We start from the raw sequence: 20,538 nt of genomic DNA on the forward strand, positions 1-20,538 counted from the left end.
TGTTGGGCAAGGAATGAATAGAAGGGGAGCATGGAAGTTGCTAATCTCTTTGGTCAGAGCTCCTCTGATAAAAAGGACTTGCTTTAAGTCACGATATACTAATACGTCTTATACAGATGAGTAAGTTTGGAGAAGAAAGCCCTTTTTTATTGCTTAAATTGAGCTTCCAAGAGTTCAGTGACATTTTTAAGACTGGTTTAGCTTAAAAACAACTTTGACTTCTCAGCAAAAATTCCCACCAAAATAATGAGAATAATTGGGAAAATAATGTGAAATAAAGTTACTGGACACTGGTATCTTGAAAAGGATAATGCCTTTTGTGAGTTCAGGGGAGAGGATCCAGCTGTACAATTGTCCCAGATTATTGCTTTGAGAAAGTTTTCATGCCATGGCTGGGCAGGGCGGGGGTGGGATGGGAGGAAGCATCTGGGAAAACCAGCAGATGCTTGATGGATTCTCACAATTGAGAGGCATAGCTGAGAGTTTGGGGAGACCAAGGAGGCAGGAGTTTAGAGAATACAGTAGTGGGGAGGTGAAAATTTCACCATGATACAACTGTAGAGATCTACAGAAAGTCATCATCATCAATTCAGCAGAGCATTAATCAGAATGTATGTGAAGAAATTACCCGACGCCTGGGAAAGAACCACCTATAAAAACTAGAGGAAGGATGTGAAGACTTAAACAGGCCCAGGATTCGAGGCTGTTCCTACTAGCCACACTGGAAAATACCAATTTCTGGGGCATTGGTAGAGTATGCACAGGAGTCTTGCTTTATAAGAACCAAAAAAAATTAAAAAAATTTTAGATAATATAACTGTATCCCAGAAGACAGTTCAAGAATATTTAGAGATATATAAATAAATCCAGCATTCAAAAAAGCAAAATTTATAAATTTGGGAATATAATAAATTTACCCAGCAGCATGATAAGAAGCAAGAAAATATGGACCATAATGAAGAGGGAAAATCAGTCCATTGAAACTAACCCACAACTAACCTAGATGCTAGAATTGGGAAGGAAAAAAAATCAAAATAATGATTATAACTGTATTCTCTATGATTAAAATCCTAGATGAAAGATTAGATATACAGGGTACAATTATTTATTAATTAATGAACTTAAAAATAAAGCATTTATTTTAAATGAATGTGAATTTAGTCACAGAAGAAAAAAATCAGGAAAAGAGAGAAGAGAACATCAGTCAACTATGGAAAACTTCAAGTGGCCTTCTGCATGAGTAACAACTCTGGGAAGGGGGTAGCAAGTGAGAATGACAGAAATATTTGAAGAAATAATGGCAAACGTTTCTCAACATTTGATTTAAACTGTAGACCCACAGTCCCAAGAAGCTCAGTAAACTTCAACAGAGAAAACATGAAGAAAACTTCAGTGCATTATTATGAAATTGCTCACGACTTGTAATAAAGGAAGAATTGTAAAAGAGCAAAGACACATAAAGTACAAAGGAATAAAGAAAAGATTATAGTAGGTTTCTTGTTGGAAACAATGCAGATGAGATGAGACTTTAAAAATCTTACTCCACTGTGACATGACTGTGGAGTAAGATTTTTAAAGTCCAGAAAAACAAGACAAACAAACAAACCAAAATTCTAGTATATAGAAATCTATTCCCAGTATAATTATCTTCCAAATGAAAGTGCTTTTTTAGATACTTAAAGGAAGCTCGAAAGAAAATGCTTAAAAATTTGTCTTTTGTTAAAAGGTGCATAAATAAGAACTAATCAACAAAATGTTAAATATTTACCTGTGTATAATGGCCACAAACTTTGGAACATGATAGGTTATCATAATCATAGAACTCAGTTTCATTAAACCAAGCAGTAATAGCAGATTTTGGTGAAAATATGCGTAATCCACCGAACCAGATATTTTCTCCAACAAATTTATAATTTGGATAGCATCCATATGGTATTGATAAACAGGAGTTGTGTTCAAATTTGCACTTGTTTGCCCATGCTTTAGCAACCTTTGCTAAACCATCATCCCAACTCTGAAAGATAAAACAGTTTAAATTGAATTATGCATATTTGCTTGGATTAAAGCTATTCTAATGATTGCTATCCGATTTTGTTTAAATTTGTTAGGGTTAGGGTTAGGGTTAGGGTTAGGGTTTGGGTTAGGGTTAGGGTTAAGGTTAGGGTTAGGGTTAGGGTTAGGGGTTAGGGTTAGGGTTAGGGTTAGGGTTAGTTATTTTTAGTTACAGTTAGTCATTTTTTTTAGTCTACTTCAGAACCATTTAGTACCCACTCTATGACAGTTTATCTGAATTTCCAATACCTTGCAGATAACCTAGCACATTAGAGGCACTCAACAAATATATTCAAATGTGATTTAAATTAAGTCAAAGGGGGCGCCTGGGTCGCTCAGTGGTTAAGCTGCTGCCTTTCGCTCAGGTCATTATCTCAGGGTTCTGGGATCCAGTCCCGCATCAGGCTCTCTGCTCAGCAGGGAGCCTGCTTCCTCCTCTCTCTCTCTCTCTGCCTGCCTCTCTGCCTACTTGTGTTCTCTCTCTCTGTCAAATAAATAAATAAAATCTTAAAAAAAAAAAATTAATTCAAGGGTTCACAGTCTAGTAATTCAGGTCATGCAAATATACCATAAGTGCAAGATAAGTACCCATTTGTAAGTAAAAAGGGAAAATGCCTCTTGGCACACAGGAATAGAATTTCCTTAATTTGATTGAGAATATCTACCCAAACCAGAACACAAATAAAAAACGCTATTAACAGGCACCAATATAATGATGAAATATTGAAAGCTTTCCCCCAAAATTGGGAAACAGGATGTCTCATTATTTCTATTTAAAATAATACAGGAAGTTAGGTGGTGTAATAAAATATGTGAGCTATAAATACATAAGAAAAAAGACATAAAATGTAAAATGACGAATCTAGCATTATTCATAGATAACAAGACTAGGTATGTAGAAAATTCAAACGAACACACAAATAAAACTACAGGAAAAAAGTGAAATTATCAGTTTCCAGATATCAGGAAAATATACAAAATTGTGTTTCCATATATATTTCAGAAACATATAATTTCAAAGTTAACAAATATATAAGGATAAGTCCAATAAATTATATAAAAAAATCTCTACCCTTAAAAGGTACAAAATATCACTAAGATTGATTTGTAAAGACTTAAATGGCTAGATGTAAAATATTTATGAACTAGAAGATTTAATATAGGTGAAGGATTGGATATTGATAATTTAATTCATTTCTAAAAAAATATCTAGGTAGCTTTTTTTGGGGGGTGGAAGTTGATTTCAAAATTTATATGGAAGTTCAAAGAATCATCAATACCTAAGACAATCTATAAAAAGTAAAGCAAGGCTAGAGGACTTACTGTACCAGATATCAAGACATCACAAATCTATATAAAGACATTGTGGTATTGGCACAATATATGGATAGACAAATATCCCAGTGAAACAGAATAGAGTCCAGAATCAGTTTTTTACAAGAGTGGCAATGTCTTAATGTAGGTATTATTGGCAAGATAATTTTTCAAATTTAAGTAAGCTCTATGCCCAATGTGGTGCTTAAACTTACAACTTTAGGATCAGGGCCAGCCTCTCACAAGATGAATTTTTAAATATTTTTTTTCCAAATTAATTTTAGATACACAAGAGTTTACAAAAATAGTACAGAGGTCCTGTGCAAACTTTGTCTGGTTTTTCCACTGATAGTGTTCTAAGTAACTATAAAACGATATCAAAGTGAAGAAACTAGGGCACCTGGGTGGCTCATTGGGTTAAGCCTTTGCCTTTGGCTTAGGTCATGATTGGAGGGTCCTGGGATCAAGCCCTGCATTGGGCTCTCTGCTCAGCAGGGGGCCTGCTTCCTCACCCTCCAACCCCCATCTGCTTCTCTGCCTACTTGTGGTCTCTCTCTCTTTGTCAAATAAATAAATAAAATCTTTTAAAAAATGAAGAAATTCACATTGGTACAATCAACAGACCTTAGCATTTCGGTAGTTTTACATGCATTCATGTGTGTGTGTGTGTAGTTTTATGCAGTTTTATCACATGTGTAAATTGAAGTAATCACGCCCACAGTCAAGATACAGAATAAACTGTTCTATCACCACGATGATCCTTATTACTAATGTTTTAAAGTCATACTCAATCCCCCATTTTATCCCTAATTACTGGCAATCACTAATGTGTTCATCATCTCTATAATTTTGTCATTTCAAGAATGTTGTATAAACAGTCACGATATGACCTGACCATTTTGAGATTGGCTTTTTTTCACTCAGCATAATTCCATTGAGATCTGTCCATAATGTTCAATGTTTTTGTAGTTTTATTCCTTCTTATTGCTGAGTGGTATTTCACAGTATGGATATACCACAATTTGTTTAACCTTCACCTATTGATGGAAATTTTGATGTTTACCAGTTTAGGTTATTACAAATAAAGCTGCAATGAACATGTGTGAACAGGTTTTTGTGTAACAGTTAAGTTTTCCTTTTTCTGGGAAAAAAGGAAAAAGAAAAAGTGCTGTAAGAAGATAATTGTTGTGTCATATGGTAAGTGTACATGTGGTTTTTTAGAATAAAAGGACCAAATTAGAGTGGCTGCAACATTTTACATTTTACATTCCCACCAGCAAAGTATGACAGATATAGTTTTTCTACATCCTCTTGAGTATATATTGTATTTTCAGTATATATTTTGAAATTTTCCTTGAGATTTCCTCTTTGACCCATGGATTATTTATAAGTGTGTTTAATTTTCAAGTGTTTAAAGAATTTATTTTTGTTGTGCTACAGATTTCTGGTTTGATTGAGTATGAGTTTGATAAAGTATGAGGACATACTTTATATAATTTCAGTTGTCTTAAATTTGTTGTTTTCATTTTATAGTTCAAGATATGGTCAATCTTGGTTAATATTTCACAGGCGCTTCATAAAAATGTGTATTACTTAGTTGCTGAGTGGAGTGTTCCATAAATGTAGTTAGATTCTAGTTGGTCAATGGTATTAAGTTCTTCTTGCTGATTTTCTGTCTGCTTCTTGAGCAGACTGTTGAAATATCCCTTTGTAATTGAATACTTACTTATTTCTTCTTTCAGTTCTACCGGTTTTCCTTCCTATATTCTAAAGGTCTGTTGTTTGGGGCATATGATCTTTTTATTAAAATTTCTTTGATGGGTTGATTGTTGTATCATTATGTAATATTGTTCTGTTTTTCTTTGCTCTGAAATCTATTGTATCTGATATTAATAAAGCCACTCCTGCTTTCTTTTGATTGACTTTTGTATGACATGTTAGAAAGCTCTAACCTTTTGCTTTCAATCTACCTGTATCATTATATTTGAAGTGAGTTTCTTGGTTATAGCATACTGTTTGCTCCCCCCCTTTTTTTCTTTTAAATTCATTCTGATTTTTTTTTTTAAGATTTTATTTATTTGACAGACAGATCAAAAGTAGGCAGAGAAGTAGGCAGAGAGAGAGGGGAAAGCAGGCTCCCTGCTGAAGAGAGAGCCTGGTGTGGGGCTCAATCCCAGGACCCTGGGATCATGACCTGAGCTGAAGGCAGAGGCTTTAACCCACTGAGCCACACTGGAGCATCTATTCTGATATTGTTTTTAAATTGATGTGATTTATACCATTTACGTTTAATGTACTTATTGATAGGTTAAAGCAAAATCCTACCATTTTATTGCTTATTTTTATTATCCATTTTTTCTTTTTTTTAAAGATTTTATTTATTCATTTGAGAGAGAGAGAGAGAATTGGAGAGAGAGAGAGCATGAGAGGAGAGAGGTCAGCAGGAGAAACAGACTCCCTGCTGAGCAGGGAGCCTGATGTAGGACTCTATCCTGGACTCCAGCAGCATGCCCCAAGCTGAAGGCAGTTGCTTAACCAACTGAGCCACCCAGGCCCCCTCTCTCTCTGTTTTTCATTCTTATTTCACTTTTCCTGCCTTCCTGTGAACTTCTTGAACACTATTTAGGATTTTACTTTGATTTATCCATAGTGTTTTGTGTGTGTGTGTGTGTGTGTTTTAGTGGTTGCTATACATAGTACATAATTTATGTAACTTGTTGCAAACTACTGGTGTCAGCATTTTACCAGTTTGACTAAAGTATAGAAATATTACTTCCATCTATGTTCCTTTACCACTCACGCCACCAACATTAATTACTCTAAATATTTCTTATACATATATTAAGAACCATGTCAAACAATATTATCAAATAAAAAATTTGACATAATTTAGAAAACATAATGGAAGAACATTTTGTTATATTTACCCATATATTTTTTAAAAAAGATTTTAGTTATTTATTTGACAGAGAGAGGGAGAGAGATCACAAGTAGGCAGAGAAGCAGGCAGAGAGAGAGGGGGAAGCAGGCTTCCCCTGAGCAGAGCACCTGATGCGGGGCTTGATCCCAGGATCCTGAGATCATGACCTGAGCTGAAAGCAGAGGCTTAAACCACTGGCTTAAACCACTGCCCACCCAGGTGCCCCTGTATTTACCCATATTTTTACCTTTTGCCTTGTTCTTTCTTCATCCCTGATATTCTGAGAGTCTTGTTCCATCATTGCCTTAGTGTTTGAAGAACTTTTCTTAGCTATCTTTTAGAGTAGGCCTCCTTATGACAACTTATTTTATTTTTTAGAAGATTTTATTTATTTACAGACCGAGATCACAAGTAGGCAGAAAGGCAGGCAGAGAGAGAGAGAGGGGGAAGCAGACTCCCTGATGAGCAGAAAACCCAATATGGGGCTCAATCCCAGGACCCTGAGATCATGACCCAAGACGAAGGCAGAGGCTTTAACCCACTGAGCCACCCAGGTGCCCCATGACAACTTATTTTAGTTGAATCTAATGATTCAACTAAAATTTAATTTCATCGTAATCCCTGAAGTATATTTTCTTTGAGTAGGATTTTTGGTTGATTATTCTTTGAAATTAAAATTGAAAATGTGCTACTTCCGTTGGGCTTCTGTGGATTTAGATGAAAAATTTGATGACATTGAACTTGTTGTTTTTTTCCCAACTCCCCTTAATACCTGTAAGAATCCTAGTCTTTCATCTGAATCATTGGAAGGTTTCTTCATTTTAAAAGAAAAAATAAACCAGCTTAAATTTCAAAGTGGGGGGCAGGCAGAGGGGGAGAGAGTCTCAAGCTGACTCCATGCTCACAGTGAAGCCCAATGCAAGGCTCCATCACATGACCTGAGATCATGACTTGAGCTGAAACCAAAAGTCAGACACTTAAACAACTGAGCACCCAGGCACCCTTAAATCTGATATATATTAAAAATATGTGTATTAGTTAAAACATAGTTCTAATTGGGAGGGGGATGAGGGAATGTATTAGCCCAGTGATAGGTATTAAGGAGGGCACGTGTTATAATGAGCACAGGGTGTTATATGCAAATAATGAGTCATGGAACACAACATCAAAAACTAATAAGGTACTGTATTGTGACTAATACAATAAAACAAAACAAAACATAGTTTTCATGTTGAATAGCTTGTACCAAATCAACCCTTCTCCAAAGTATGGTACAAGAGAAAATTACTCTCATTCTAATTAAGACTTAGTCTTAATATTACAAATGGTAAACAGAGTGGCTTTAAAATAGTAGGAATTAATACCTGATGGCTAAGGAATTATATGCATTTAAAACATGTATTTCAAGCCAGTTCAAACACACATGATATGTACAATTATCTAGGTGTATGTATAATTTAAAAAATCTATTTGCATTTTAGAATGCGAGGGACTATATAAAGCTCATTTCCCCCCTAATTGAATAACAAAATTAAACATCTTTCTAGAAAAAAGTATTCTAATATCCCCTTAGATCTGGCAATACGTTCACCTAACACTTAATTGCTATTAAGTCTTTAGCAGTTCAGGAAAAATTTTATTGAGTAATATTCTGCCTTAACTTGTTAATAGAAATTTGATATTCTTATAGACTTAACTTTTAAAGAACCCAATCACTTGTCTTCTGCCTGACCTAACCTCCAGTATACTCTGCAAATATTTTTTTTAAAAAGATTTTGTTTATTTATTTGACAGACAGAGATCACAAGTAGGCAGAGAGGCAGGCAGAGAGAGAGGGGGAAGAGGATCCCTGTTGAGCAGAGAGCCCAATACGGGGCTCTATCCCAGGACCCTGGGGTCATGACCTGAATCGAAGGCAGAGACTTTAACCCACTGAGCCACCCAGGTGCCCCTATGCAAGCATTTCTGATAAAAAAATCCTTATATTATGAATTACACCCATATCACAAAAGCTCCTCTATATGAGGAGGAATAAGAAAACCTACTAAGAAATTCTTCAAAATATAAACTAAAAACAAGGAGAATTGTAATGGTTTCATGTGATTGAGAGTTTTTGCACTATCTTAAAAAAAATCCTTATATAATCATGATGCTTCTACGTGCTATGTACGGCAAGAAGCAGTATATTGTGCATAAGGTTGAGGGCAGGAGGATGCTGGGATATGTCAGTATGCTACTGCAGAATTTATGCTCTATAAGGATAATATAAAAAGAATGATGGTCAGTAATAAAAATAGTATAACTGTCCATGTTCAAAATTCCTGAAAGGATTATAAGAAATGATGCAAATAACAAAAATAATACTGAAATCAGATTTATTGAGGTTATCATTGATATAGAAAGAACTTTACATATTTAATGTGTACAGTTTGATGAGTTTGAACATAAGCAAACACCCATGATACCATCACCATAATCCAGGTAATAGATATGACCAACACCTCCTCGAATTTCCTTATGTTGTTCCTTGGTGTTGTTTTTGTGTTAAGAGTATTTAACATGAGATCTACCTTCTTGACAGATTTTAAGTGCCCCATACCATATTGTAAACTATAGGCACTATTCTATAAAGCAGATCTCTAGAACTTAATTCATCTTACATAACTGAAACTTTATACCCTTTGAGTAACAATTCCTCATTCCCCAATACCCCTACCGTATCACCTCCCAGCCCCTGACAAGCACTATTGAATTTTCTGCTTTTATGAATTTGACTATTTTAGATATCTCAAATGTGGAATCATGCAGCAGCATCTGTCCTTCTGTGACTGACTTATTTTACAGATGGCAAAATTTCCTTTTCTTAAGGCTAAATAATATCCCATTGCACGTATAAGCCACATTTTCCTTCCCCTTGGATTGTTTCTGTATCTAGTGCTGCACTGAACATCAAAGTGTAGATATCTCTTCAAGATCTTGATTTCAGTTTTTTGGGGTATATATCTAGAAGTGGAATTTCTGGATTTTATGGTGGTTCTAATATAATTTCTTGGGTAATCTCCATATTGCTTCCCATAGCTGCAGCACAATTTTACATACCCACCATCAGTGTACAGTGTTTCCAGTTTCTCTACAACCTCACCAACACTTGCTACATTCAAATTTATTTGTGTTATTATTAGTCACAGCTAGCATAACAAACATTTGCAATTAAGAACAGCAATCTGGGGGCGCCTGGGTGGCTTAGTGGGTTAAAGCCTCTGCCTTTGGCTCAGGTCATGATCCCGGGTCCTGGGATTGAGCCCCACATCCTGCTCTCAGCTCAGCATGGAGCCTGCTTTCTCCTCTCTCTGCCTGCCTCTCTGCTACTTGTGATCTCTGTCTGTCAAAATAAATAAATAAAATCTTAAAAAAAAAAAACAAAATCCAGCAATCTGAATATAAAAGTCATATTAATTCAATAAAAATATGGGGAAGAAATGAGAAGAAAATAAGATGATGCTAAACCTCTTACTTTAGAATAGCGAAGAGAATCAGTAGATATTTTTTCTTCAAATTGGTGAAGCAATTATCCTTTTTTGGGAACTCTTGTCATACCACCTGTCAATGATCTAACTGGGGTAGGGAGCTCCCCCTTTGTACTTCCAAAAGAGGTGGAATCCTAATTCACCTTTTCTACAACCTGTGCCAGTAAAGAATTAAACTTTGGTAAGCCACTGACATTTCAGGATTTATTTTATACCACAGCCTAGCCTAACCTAGCCTCATAAAACTTAGTGCTAGAAGTAGAGTGAAGCCATAATAAAAATCTAAACTCAAACCACCCTGAGACCTAGGTAAGAAGGATCTCTGCTCTGGGCCCAGATTTTATAGGACATCACATATTACCCTACTTCCCCCCTACACACATGATGTATTATAAAATGATCACTAGATGGACATGAACACCAGAATGGTAAATAATGTTTTATTTATGAAAATATACAAGAAGAATTAAACTAAAAAATATTTAAAAAAATACTTAAAATTGTAATTCACCCATTATAACTTTGCCTTTTAATTTTAATAGAGTTTTAATTATTTCAGAAGAAATGAAAATTTGGTTACTGCTAACATCAGTGAAAATGATCAAAATTATTCTGATCAAATCCAGATGTTGAACAAGTTAGGTGAAATCCCTGAAACCACACAATCTTTTACTAAGTAAAGATTTAATTATTGAGCAAACAATGAGACTGTAGGCTTCCATTTTTATTCTTCCTTTTGCCCACAAATGATGGTAAGCTTGTCTGAATCATATGGGGAATTTAATAGTTAGCTGGCAAACACTGACACAGCTTATGTCATGGGCAGGAATCCATCTGATTCAGGGCCAAAAGATCTGAAAAAATGTTATCTATAACTCAGGAGGGAGACCACTTGAAGCTCAAAGCAGAGAGTGGAAACAAAGCAATCATGTTTGTTGGTTGTAGTGTGTGTTCAACAAAATTATTTTATGAGTAAAATAATACCAGTTTGGAAGCAGAAATAAAACCCAGAATCAAGAAATGTGGGGCTTTTGTGGCACGTGGGTAGCTCAGTTAAGTGTCTGCCTTCAGTTCAGGTCATGTTCCCAGGGTTCTGGAATTGAGCCCCTCATCAGGCTCCCTGCTCAGCAAGGAGTCTCATCTCCCTCTTCCTCTGCCTGCTGCTCCCCTGCTTGTGCTCTCTCCTTATCTCTCAAATAAATAAATAAAGTCTTAAAAAAAAAAAAAAAGAAATGTGGGGCTTTTGAGACTTGGAAAAGAAACTGCTTCTATGTAGTATATAATAAGATATGATATATTAAAAAGTCTTTGAGACACATGTCCTAAATCTTTCATGTGATTAGAAAAGCTCTGGACAAAGAGATGAAGTATAGGACTCCAAGGAAATCTTCTTAATTGATTAAAAAGTGGCACAGCAAAAGAACAGATTAGTGTGTCCATTTCCCCAAAACTCATGTTTCAAGAAAACTGGCATTAAGCTGAGCAAGAAAAGCACCACGTTAAGGAAAACTAAGAAAAGACTTGAAAATTTCTCTAACTGGTCTCTAAGTATGGGTATTGGTATTTGGAACTGACTGAAGACATACAGATGAAAGACCTTGAGAGGTTTGTTTTTCTTTTAAGATTTTATTTATTTATTTGACAGACAGAGATCACAAGCAGACAGAGAGAGAGGAGAAAGCAGGCTTCCCACGGAGCAGAGAGCCCGATGCGGGGCTCGATCCCCGGACCCTGGGATCATGACCTGAGCTGAAGGCAGAGGCCTTAACCCATTGAGCCACCCAGGCACCCCAGACCTTCAGAGTTTTTGAGACAGATATATTTCCAAAGATACTGGAAACCTGTTATAAAAAAAAAACCTGTGAATATTGGATACTTTAAATGACCATGGACAGAAAGCAACATGAAAAGGCTCTGGCTCAAAGATAGCATATTTTCCCATGCCCAATTCAAGTTGGCCAAGGAAGATGACAGATAAAGAACAATTTAGAGGGAGAAGCTAGGTACCACAGAAAATAACGAACAAGGGAACTCCTGCCTCCTCCAATCAAAAAAAAAAAAAAATTCTGGACCCCAGTATAGTAGGTCTTCATACCCTCTTCTATCTAAAGATTGCAGAATCATTCTGAACCAATGATTACTGTGTGGCTCCCATTCTCCCACATTCTGAATAGATGTGTTTGGTGCAGTGGTCTTGTCTTGTGTTGCTATTGAATATTCTTTGTGTGGAGGACAGACATAGTCACTAGGCCAAGAGTATCCACAACCAACCTTGTTGGGTTTTGCCTACCATTCAGAGATATTAAGGCTTTGCTTCAGTAACTGAACAAGATATTGGACTTTATCCTTTAGTGGAGGCCTAGAATTGTTCTGTTTCTGGGAGGGAAGGATAAATAAATAAATAAATAAATAAATAAATAATAAGTAAGTAAGTATCTGATGACCATAAAAGCAATCTGTGCTTGAGACATTTAATGCAACCATGTTAGGGTTATCAGACTAATTCTGGCCAGAGGGGTAGGAGTGGAACGACATGTATCACCTTCAGGTCTGATATACAAATACCTACATAATTTTCTAGCTTTCTCAATGGTGACTCTGAAAAACATGTGTTGGCATGATGGAACCAAGATATAAACAGCTTATGGCACTGCATGAAGAAGAGGGGGAGTGAAGAATGGTCCAACCAGTATTGGACTTTATGTGAGGGATATACTAAACCTGTATTCTTTAAAGATTAATGCTAAGTGAAATGAGTCAGATAGTGAAAGACAAATACTATATGACCTCAGTTATATGTGGAATCTAAATAAAAAAACCTCATAGATACACAGAACATATTGGTGGTTGGTGGAGATGGGGGTGGGTGAAATTGGTGAAGGAGGTCAAAACATGCGAACTTCAAGGTTTAAGGCAAATAGGTTCTGGAGATGTATGTTAAAGCATAATGATGTGACTATACCTAACCACACTGTATTATATATTTGAAAGATGCTAAGAAATTATATCTTAAGCATTCTGATCATAAGAAAAAGAAATTGTAACTGTGAGGTAACGGACGTTAACTAAACTTGTAATCATTTCACCATATATTCATATATCAAATCATGTTGTACACTTTAATACAATGTTATATATCAATAAAAAAGTAAAAAAAAAAAGGCCTGCAAATTTTCAGGGTTTATTTGTTAGCATAACATCATAGTCTACTATTTTCTGATAATTATAGAAAATTTTTTTTTAAGTTTAAGTAATAATCTCTGTATCCAATGTGGGGCTTGAACTAATAACCCCAAGATTAACAGCCACATGTTCTACCAACTGAGCCAGCCAGGTGTCCCCTGATAAATATAGAAATTGACATGAGAAATGAAGTGCTTAATTTTTCTGGGTAATCAGTAGTAGAAGACAGGAGAATCTCCTGTTGAAGATTTAGTCCACAGTTAATACTTCTGTTTCTGCAGGATAGAGTCGCCAATACCAGATTTACCTTCCCACTTGAAAAAAACTATGTGCAAAAGCGGATGTCAGCAGGCATAACACCAGGCAAAAAAAGCCAGTGCTCCCTGAGAGTAGGGAAACTAAAAAAGTAATCCTCATGTTAGTGCTGTGAGAGAATTTTCAGGCCATAAAGAATTACCAGGAAAGAGAGACCTGCATGGGAGAGAGAATTCCAAAGATGTTCAGAGGGTCCTGCTTGAGTATTTAGCAGAGAACTGATAAGCCCATATATTTGAGGAACCTATCCATGGTCAGGGAAATTGCTCAAAAAGGCAAGAGAAATATTACCTAATGCTCACTCAATCTTGGGAATAGTGCCTCTTTTCAATAGCCAGACGGGAAACCTCATAATTTTGGGAATTGTGTAGAGCACTCAGAAGGAACTTGGCTTCAGTGTGGAGAGATATTTATTCGTACCCTAAACGATTGATTTTTTCCTGCCCAACAAATGTTAAAAACAGGACTTGAATGGATCAAAATGCCAGGTAACATGAATATATGACAGGAAAAAGTCCAGAGTATTTACAGAAAAAAGAAAAATAACCATCACTAAACAAAGTAAAATTAGCAGTATCTGGCATCTGATGAGAAATTATCTGCAGGAGTACCTGCACCTGTGTGGCTTAGTGGGTTAAGCCTCTGCCTTTGGCTCAGGTCATGATCCCAGGGTCCTGGGATCCAGCCCCTGCAGCAGGGAGCCTGCTCCCCCGCACCTGTCTCTCTGCCTACTTATGATCTCTGTCTGTCAAATAAATAAATAAAATCTTAAAAAAAAAAAGAAAAGAAAAGAAGAAATTATCTGCATACAGAGATGCAAGAAAATACAATCAACTCCAAATGAGAAGAAAAATCAATTAATGAAAATCAAACCAGGACTGACACAGATGTTAAAATTAGTGGGGAAAGCAAGACTGAGAAAAAAAAATAATAATGAAAAGAGCATCAGTGAACTGTGGAAAACTTCAAACGGTATAATGTACATGTAATCGGAGTCTCTAATATTTTAGTAGAAAACAGCTCAAATTTTTCTCTTTTGGTTAAAATCTGCAGATTCTAAAATATTCAGTGGACCCCAGGAAACATGAACAATGTGATACCAGGGCACATCATATTGCTCCAAATCAAGGATAAAGAGAAATTCTTAAAAGCCACCAAAGGAAAAATGCATATGATATACATGGGAACCAAGAAAATGGTCCAGCAGATTTCTCATCACAAATAATGTATGAGAAGATAGAAGACCCTGTGGTAACATTTTTAAAGTTCAGTTTAGAATTCTACACATAATGATAATATCTAGCAAAAATTAAGGAGATTGAAAGGTATCTAAAGATACAAATTTCCAGTTATAAATTAAGTGCTATCCATATAATGTACAACATGGTTGATGAGAATGAACACCAAAGAAATGCAGATAAAATTAAATTTCCATACAATCTGCAGCCCATTGATGAATATTTGAGACAGAGTATGACACTCCTCAAAAAAACTCTCAACTGTTTTATGTTTATTGTTTTTTAAAGATTTTATTTATTTGAGAGAGAGAGAGAGCACACAAGCTGGGGGAGGAACAGAGGCAGAGGCAGAAGCAGGCTCCCTGAAGATCAGGGAGCTGCTACCTGGGGCTCAATCCCATGACTCTGAGATCAGGACCTGAAGAGAAGGCAGAAGACTGAGCCACCCAGGTGCCCCACTCACAACAGTTTTTTTTTTTTTTTTTTTAAAGATTTTATTTATTTATCAGAGAGAGAGGGGGAAAGAGCAAGCACAGGCAGACAGAATGGCAGGCAGAGGCAGAGGGAGAAGCAGGCTCCCCTCCGAGCAAGGAGCCGGATGTGGGACTCAATCCCAGGACGCTGGGATCATGACCTGAGCGAAGGCAGCTGCTTAACCAACTGAGCCACCCAGGCGTCCCTCACTCACAACAGTTTTAATGGTCATGCTTTGAGGGAGGCAAAAAGTAACTTTAACTTGGCAATAGCCAGACCTCCAGGATCCTGTAAATCCTCTTTAACATATGCAAACCCTAGTGGAAACTTCTGTTGTCTTTAGCCCTCCCCCTGCCCTTTAGAAATATATAATCCATTGCTCCTCACAATCCCAGTGCAGCTTCTTCTGTCCATGGGTCTGGCCTGCTCTTTAATAAAAATTCCTTTTTGCACTGAAAATATTTCAAGATTTCTTTCTTGATCATTCCTTCTTGACCCACATCACATCAATGATGATTATGACTAACCCTGCTATATGGTATATAGTAAAGTTGTTAATGGAATAAATTCTAGAAGTTCTCATCACAAGGAGAATTTTCTTTTAAATATTTAATTTATTTATTTGACAGACAGAGCTCACAAGTAGGCAGAGAGGCAGACAGAGAGAGAGGAGGAAGCAGGCTCCCCGCTGAGCAGAGAGCCCGACGTGGGGCTCCATCCCAGGACCCTGGGATCATGACCCGAGCGGAAGGCAGAGGCTTTAACCCACTGAGCCACCCAGGCACCCCCACAAGGAGAAATTTTTATTCTTTTTTCATTCTTTTCTTTTGGTAGCTGTTTATATGAGAAGATGGACGTTACCTGAACCTACTGTGACAATCTTTTCACAATATAGGTAAAGCAAACCCTCATGCTGTATGCCTTAAATTTATACCAGGATGTATATCAATTATTTTTCAGTTCAACTGGAAAAAATATACAGTTAATAAAATTACATGATAGAGAAAAGAATAAGGAGAAACAAAGATTTTTATAATATACAAAATTGCTAGGATTAAAACCAACAGACTAAAGTATAAGTTAGTCATTTAGGCAGAAGGAAAATGATACCAGGTGGAAATATGGATATGCACAAAGAAATGAGGAGCACCAGAAAATTTAAAGGACAAAAATAACAAAAGCTTCTGCACATTTACAAACATAAAACAAGGTAAATGCAAACAAGGATTGTTTCCATTCATGTCTTCTTCACCCTGGTCTTTTCTTCACTCTCCTTCAGCTAGTTATTTAAATTTAAATTAGTATTATGTATATCCTTTTATTGCTTCCTTTGAAGAACATAGCATCTATAGGTGTTTACACAGAATGTGTATATATATTTACACACATATATGCATATGTACATGTGTGAATATTTACATACATATATAGGATGTATATATTTACATATACACACAAATATATGGGTACATATATTTAAATAGCATTTTAATGACATAAGATAGTCCTTAAAAAAGATATTCAAATAAATATAGAGAAACTGTTGTATAGCAAATCCATGTCAATGACCACGTTGACCTATTGGAGTTTAAAGTACATATTACATATTAAAATATTTTAACAATTCTGCATTAAAGAGATTAGTTTATTTTTGTTTAATCCAGTGTTTCCCAAACATTTTTGAAATCTCTTTCCCCTCAAAATATGCTTTCCCATGTAGCAGAAGAGTGGAGTTTTGAAATTTAGTGCCGGGGTTGTGATTTAATAATACTTCCATTTTATTTTCTGTTGGATAGAGAGGAAGAAAGCTGAAATAGATATGTTTTACAATGTAGCAACATCTGCATAGGACATAAACAAAACTATGCTGTCAACATTTATGTTCATAATTTCATAATGATATATCTACAAGCCAGAAAAAAATGCATGGGAAATTTCTTGCGATAAAATTTATAGTCAAGCATTTATTTAAAAATTATGAATTCTATGGATTATTTTAATAGTCCAGTGTTTTCATGGTCATACTTCAGTAGAGTACTCTTTTTGGCTTAATATCTATATGATGGAAGTCTGCAAAAGACACCATCAGTTCAATGTTTTTGGAATCGAACTTCACATATTTATTATTTTTCATGGAAATGACAATCTGATATTATTCAAGTGTTGATTTCATTATTTACATCCTTGCAGAATATTTCTTAAAAATGAATACTATACATGTAGTACTAGTTTCAACAACCTAGAGTTCATAAAATGTAAAAACAGGTAAGTGGACAAGAGAATCTCCATCACTGTGCTATTTCTTTTATACGAAGTATCTTGGTTTTGTGGCTTGGGAAGTGCTAGCCTAAATATGGGGGCGAGTTCTGGAAAGTTGTGAGAAATTGCAAAGTACATTTATTAAGCCTTAGTGATGAAATCCAAGCAGCTCCCAGACACCACCCTTCCCGGACCATTCCCCCACCTCCATCCTCGCCCCCCCCCCCCCGCCCCCAAAGGGGGCTAAGCTTTGGCAATATACAGCTTCAGGTTTTCCTTTTTCGTCCACTCCTATCACTATCCGGGAGGATAGCCCAGCTAATGAATTCATTTATAATTCATATAAATGAATCCATCAGATTTATCGCCCAGAGATACCTTACGATGAACCAGAGAAAAAAAAATCCCAGACCCGTTCTTTCTCACCATGTGTTTCATGTCAGCCGCGGGGGGCCACACTTTGCCTCGCAGCTCGTTATGAGAGTCCACGCACTGGTCTTGGAAATGCTGGTCTGTGATAGCAGGGACTTTAGCAGACGATTTGCTGGCTACCAGACAGAGACCTAAAGTCCACAAGCAACTCAGTTTTTCCCTCAGAACCATGGTGAGATGCAAAGGATGCTCTGAATGTGTGGACAGTAACCGCTAGGCCAGCCGTCATCCTTGGCCCCTGGGGACCACGCTCTCTACAGGCTCCATCCTCCTGAACAAGCTCAAGCTCAGCAAGCTCAGGGCGCAGATGCTCCGCAGGTTGCCCCGAGAGGGCGGGGCCAGAACCTAGGCAATACAAAGAGTAGGATTATCCCATCACAAAGCCCTGGGCTTCAGAAAAACGTGAGCCGCCCTCTGGTGCAGTTTTAACCATCCAGAGCGCTTTCTGCGGACCCAATCCAGAATCACTGCGGTGGGCTCCTAAATTGCTATCCAAATCAGACGCAGGGCACAGTGTTACGTAAAAAAGCAACATATATTAGATGCTGAAAACGGACCAGGCCTGTACAAAACTCCATATATTAGTTACACAGACTGAATATATAGTTTTATTGTTTTAAATAAACTACAGCATCATACTGCCCATATCTCCAGAAACTGGTAATAAAGCAAGAACAGGCATTTTGTATATTCCACATAGTGTGATTATTACTTTGCCGAACAATAATTTAATAGTTTGTGTTTGTTTTCTCATTTGGAGACAGATTGCCTAGAAAGATAAAAATAGAGAGGGTAGCCAAGTCGCTCCTCTGGACAAAATTTCATAGTTGATATATGAACTTGGAACAAACCTAAGGTTTGGTTAATAACCAAGTAAACTTTTGAGAAAGGATCAGTTTAGTGGACATTCTAAAGACTAAAGCAGAGTACATTTGATCTTATTTTACCTACATTGCAATACAAACCAACTTCATTTGGTTTAATATTTTATATCCATTATAACAGTTGTTATTTAATAATGTAAGGGCCTATTTAGCCAGAGCGGCTTCATCTCTGGTTGAACAGCCATTTTGTTGTCTATACAGTAAAACATAAACTGACCCTGCCTCCCTCCCCCCCGCCCCAACAGGGTCCTCTTTCTGTAAGAGGTGGCCCCGAATGGTCAGTTTGATTCTCGATGCTTGGCGTGAAATAAAGCTTTGCTTGACCTAAGCTTTGCGTCAGTCTCACTCCTTTGATTATGGACCTAACAATAATAAACCAGCATTTTTTGTGGGACATTAAATGATATTTTCCAGTATTTCTGTGTTTCAAATAAATACTTTTATTTGACGATTTAAGGTTGTTTACAATGCCATTTAATTTAAGTAAATACTTATTTATGTCAACTGAATAGCCTAATCAATAAATCTTGCTACTAAAAATCAACTTTGGTGCAACTAGGTACCATTTTTAAATAGAAAGTGGAAAATTAGGGGGTGCATCACTGTCTCAGTCGGTAGAACATGTGCCTCTTGATCTTGGGCTGGTGAGTTCAAGCCCAATGTTGGGTGCAAAGATTACTGAAAAACAAAATCTTAAAAATAAAAAAGAAAGCAGAAAATTAAATTACAAAATGGGGGGGGGGAATACAAGGATCCTAATGGAAATTCTTTTGAGTAGTGGAGAAAATATTTGTCTGCCTCTGCTGATGGAGAATTATAATATATGCGACTTTAACATTACTTACACAGTCCAAACTGAGGTTTTCATGTCCCACACCCCGATCTGGATCCTTCCACAATTTCCCTATCTCAGTTAATGACAGCTTCATCCTTTTGATTGCTCAATCCCTGAACTTTGGAGACTTTGGTCCCTTTGCAAATTCTGTTGTCTTTGTCTTTACATTTTCAGAACATGACCAATGTTCAGCATTTGAAATGGCACTCCTTGATTTCATGGATAATTGCAATAGCTTCCTGGTGAAGTTTCCTGCTCCTGCTCCTAACCTTCTATAATTAATTCTCAAGACAGCAGTCAGAGTGACTGTACATAATCTTTAGCATACTTAAATACTTTGAGTGTCTGGTATGTTTTAGGCATTTTTCCTGATGCTTGGGATTACAACCATAAGAAATAAAACAAAGCAATCTGCCTTTCTGGGATTCTAGTGAAAGGAGAGAGAGGAAAAATGGTAAACACGATAAATAAATTCTATAGCATGATAAACTGATAATATTTATGGGAAAAATAAATCAGGCTAAGGAGTTTGGGAGCCCTGGCGTGGGTGTGGAGGTGAGGGTGGCAGACTGTGATTTCAAATAGGGTGATCAGTGTGGGTGTCTTTGAGAAGGTGATTTTTTAGCAAATACTTGAAGGGGATGCAAGAAGGAAATATGTGGCTACTGGAGAAAGTGTTGAAGGAAGAAGGAGTTTAAATACAGGTTGGAACTATAATACTTGGCAAAATCATGTGGAAGATGGGAGAGCTTAGTGATTATAGTTGAACTATTCTAAGGTCCTTGGATTTCCGGGGAAGAGTAGAAATATAGAATAATTTTGACTTTGGTTGTTGTTGTTGTTTTTTTCTTTCTTAAAGATTTTATTTATTTGACACAGAAAGAGATCTCAAGTAGACAGAGAGGCAGGAAGAGAGAGAGAGAGGAGGAAGCAGGCTCCCCAGCAAGCAGAGAGCCCGATGTGGGGCTCAATCCCCGGACTCTGGGATCATGGCCTGAGCCGAAGGCAGAGGCTTTAACCCACTGAGCCACACAAGTGCCCCTAATTTTGACTTTGTTAAGTGATGCATACATTTAAGAATAATTATTTTAAAATATTTTTTAAA

At 36.7% G+C, this 20,538-nt stretch overlaps 2 protein-coding genes across 24 annotated transcripts in view; one reads left to right on the top strand and one right to left on the bottom strand.

Moving 5' to 3' along the window:
- The window catches only part of GLIPR1L1 (GLIPR1 like 1), a 33,036-nt gene extending 14,999 nt beyond the window's left edge, over window positions 1-18,037 (bottom strand). The window contains exons 1-2 of the mRNA XM_082740493.1: window positions 17,709-18,037; window positions 1,769-2,014 (exon numbers count right to left, since the gene is read on the bottom strand). Of these exons, the coding sequence (XP_082596619.1) occupies window positions 1,769-2,014; window positions 17,709-17,885 (423 nt within the window). The 5' untranslated portion in view covers window positions 17,886-18,037. The remainder of the gene's footprint in view (window positions 1-1,768; window positions 2,015-17,708) is intronic.
- The window catches only part of CAPS2 (calcyphosine 2), a 170,738-nt gene that overhangs the window by 96,267 nt on the left and 53,933 nt on the right, over window positions 1-20,538 (top strand). The gene's annotated exons all lie outside the window — the stretch shown is intronic.

The sequence above is a fragment of the Mustela nivalis genome (assembly GCF_964662115.1).
Source record: "Mustela nivalis genome assembly, chromosome: 7".
In the NCBI taxonomy this organism is placed as follows: Eukaryota; Metazoa; Chordata; class Mammalia; order Carnivora; family Mustelidae; genus Mustela; species Mustela nivalis.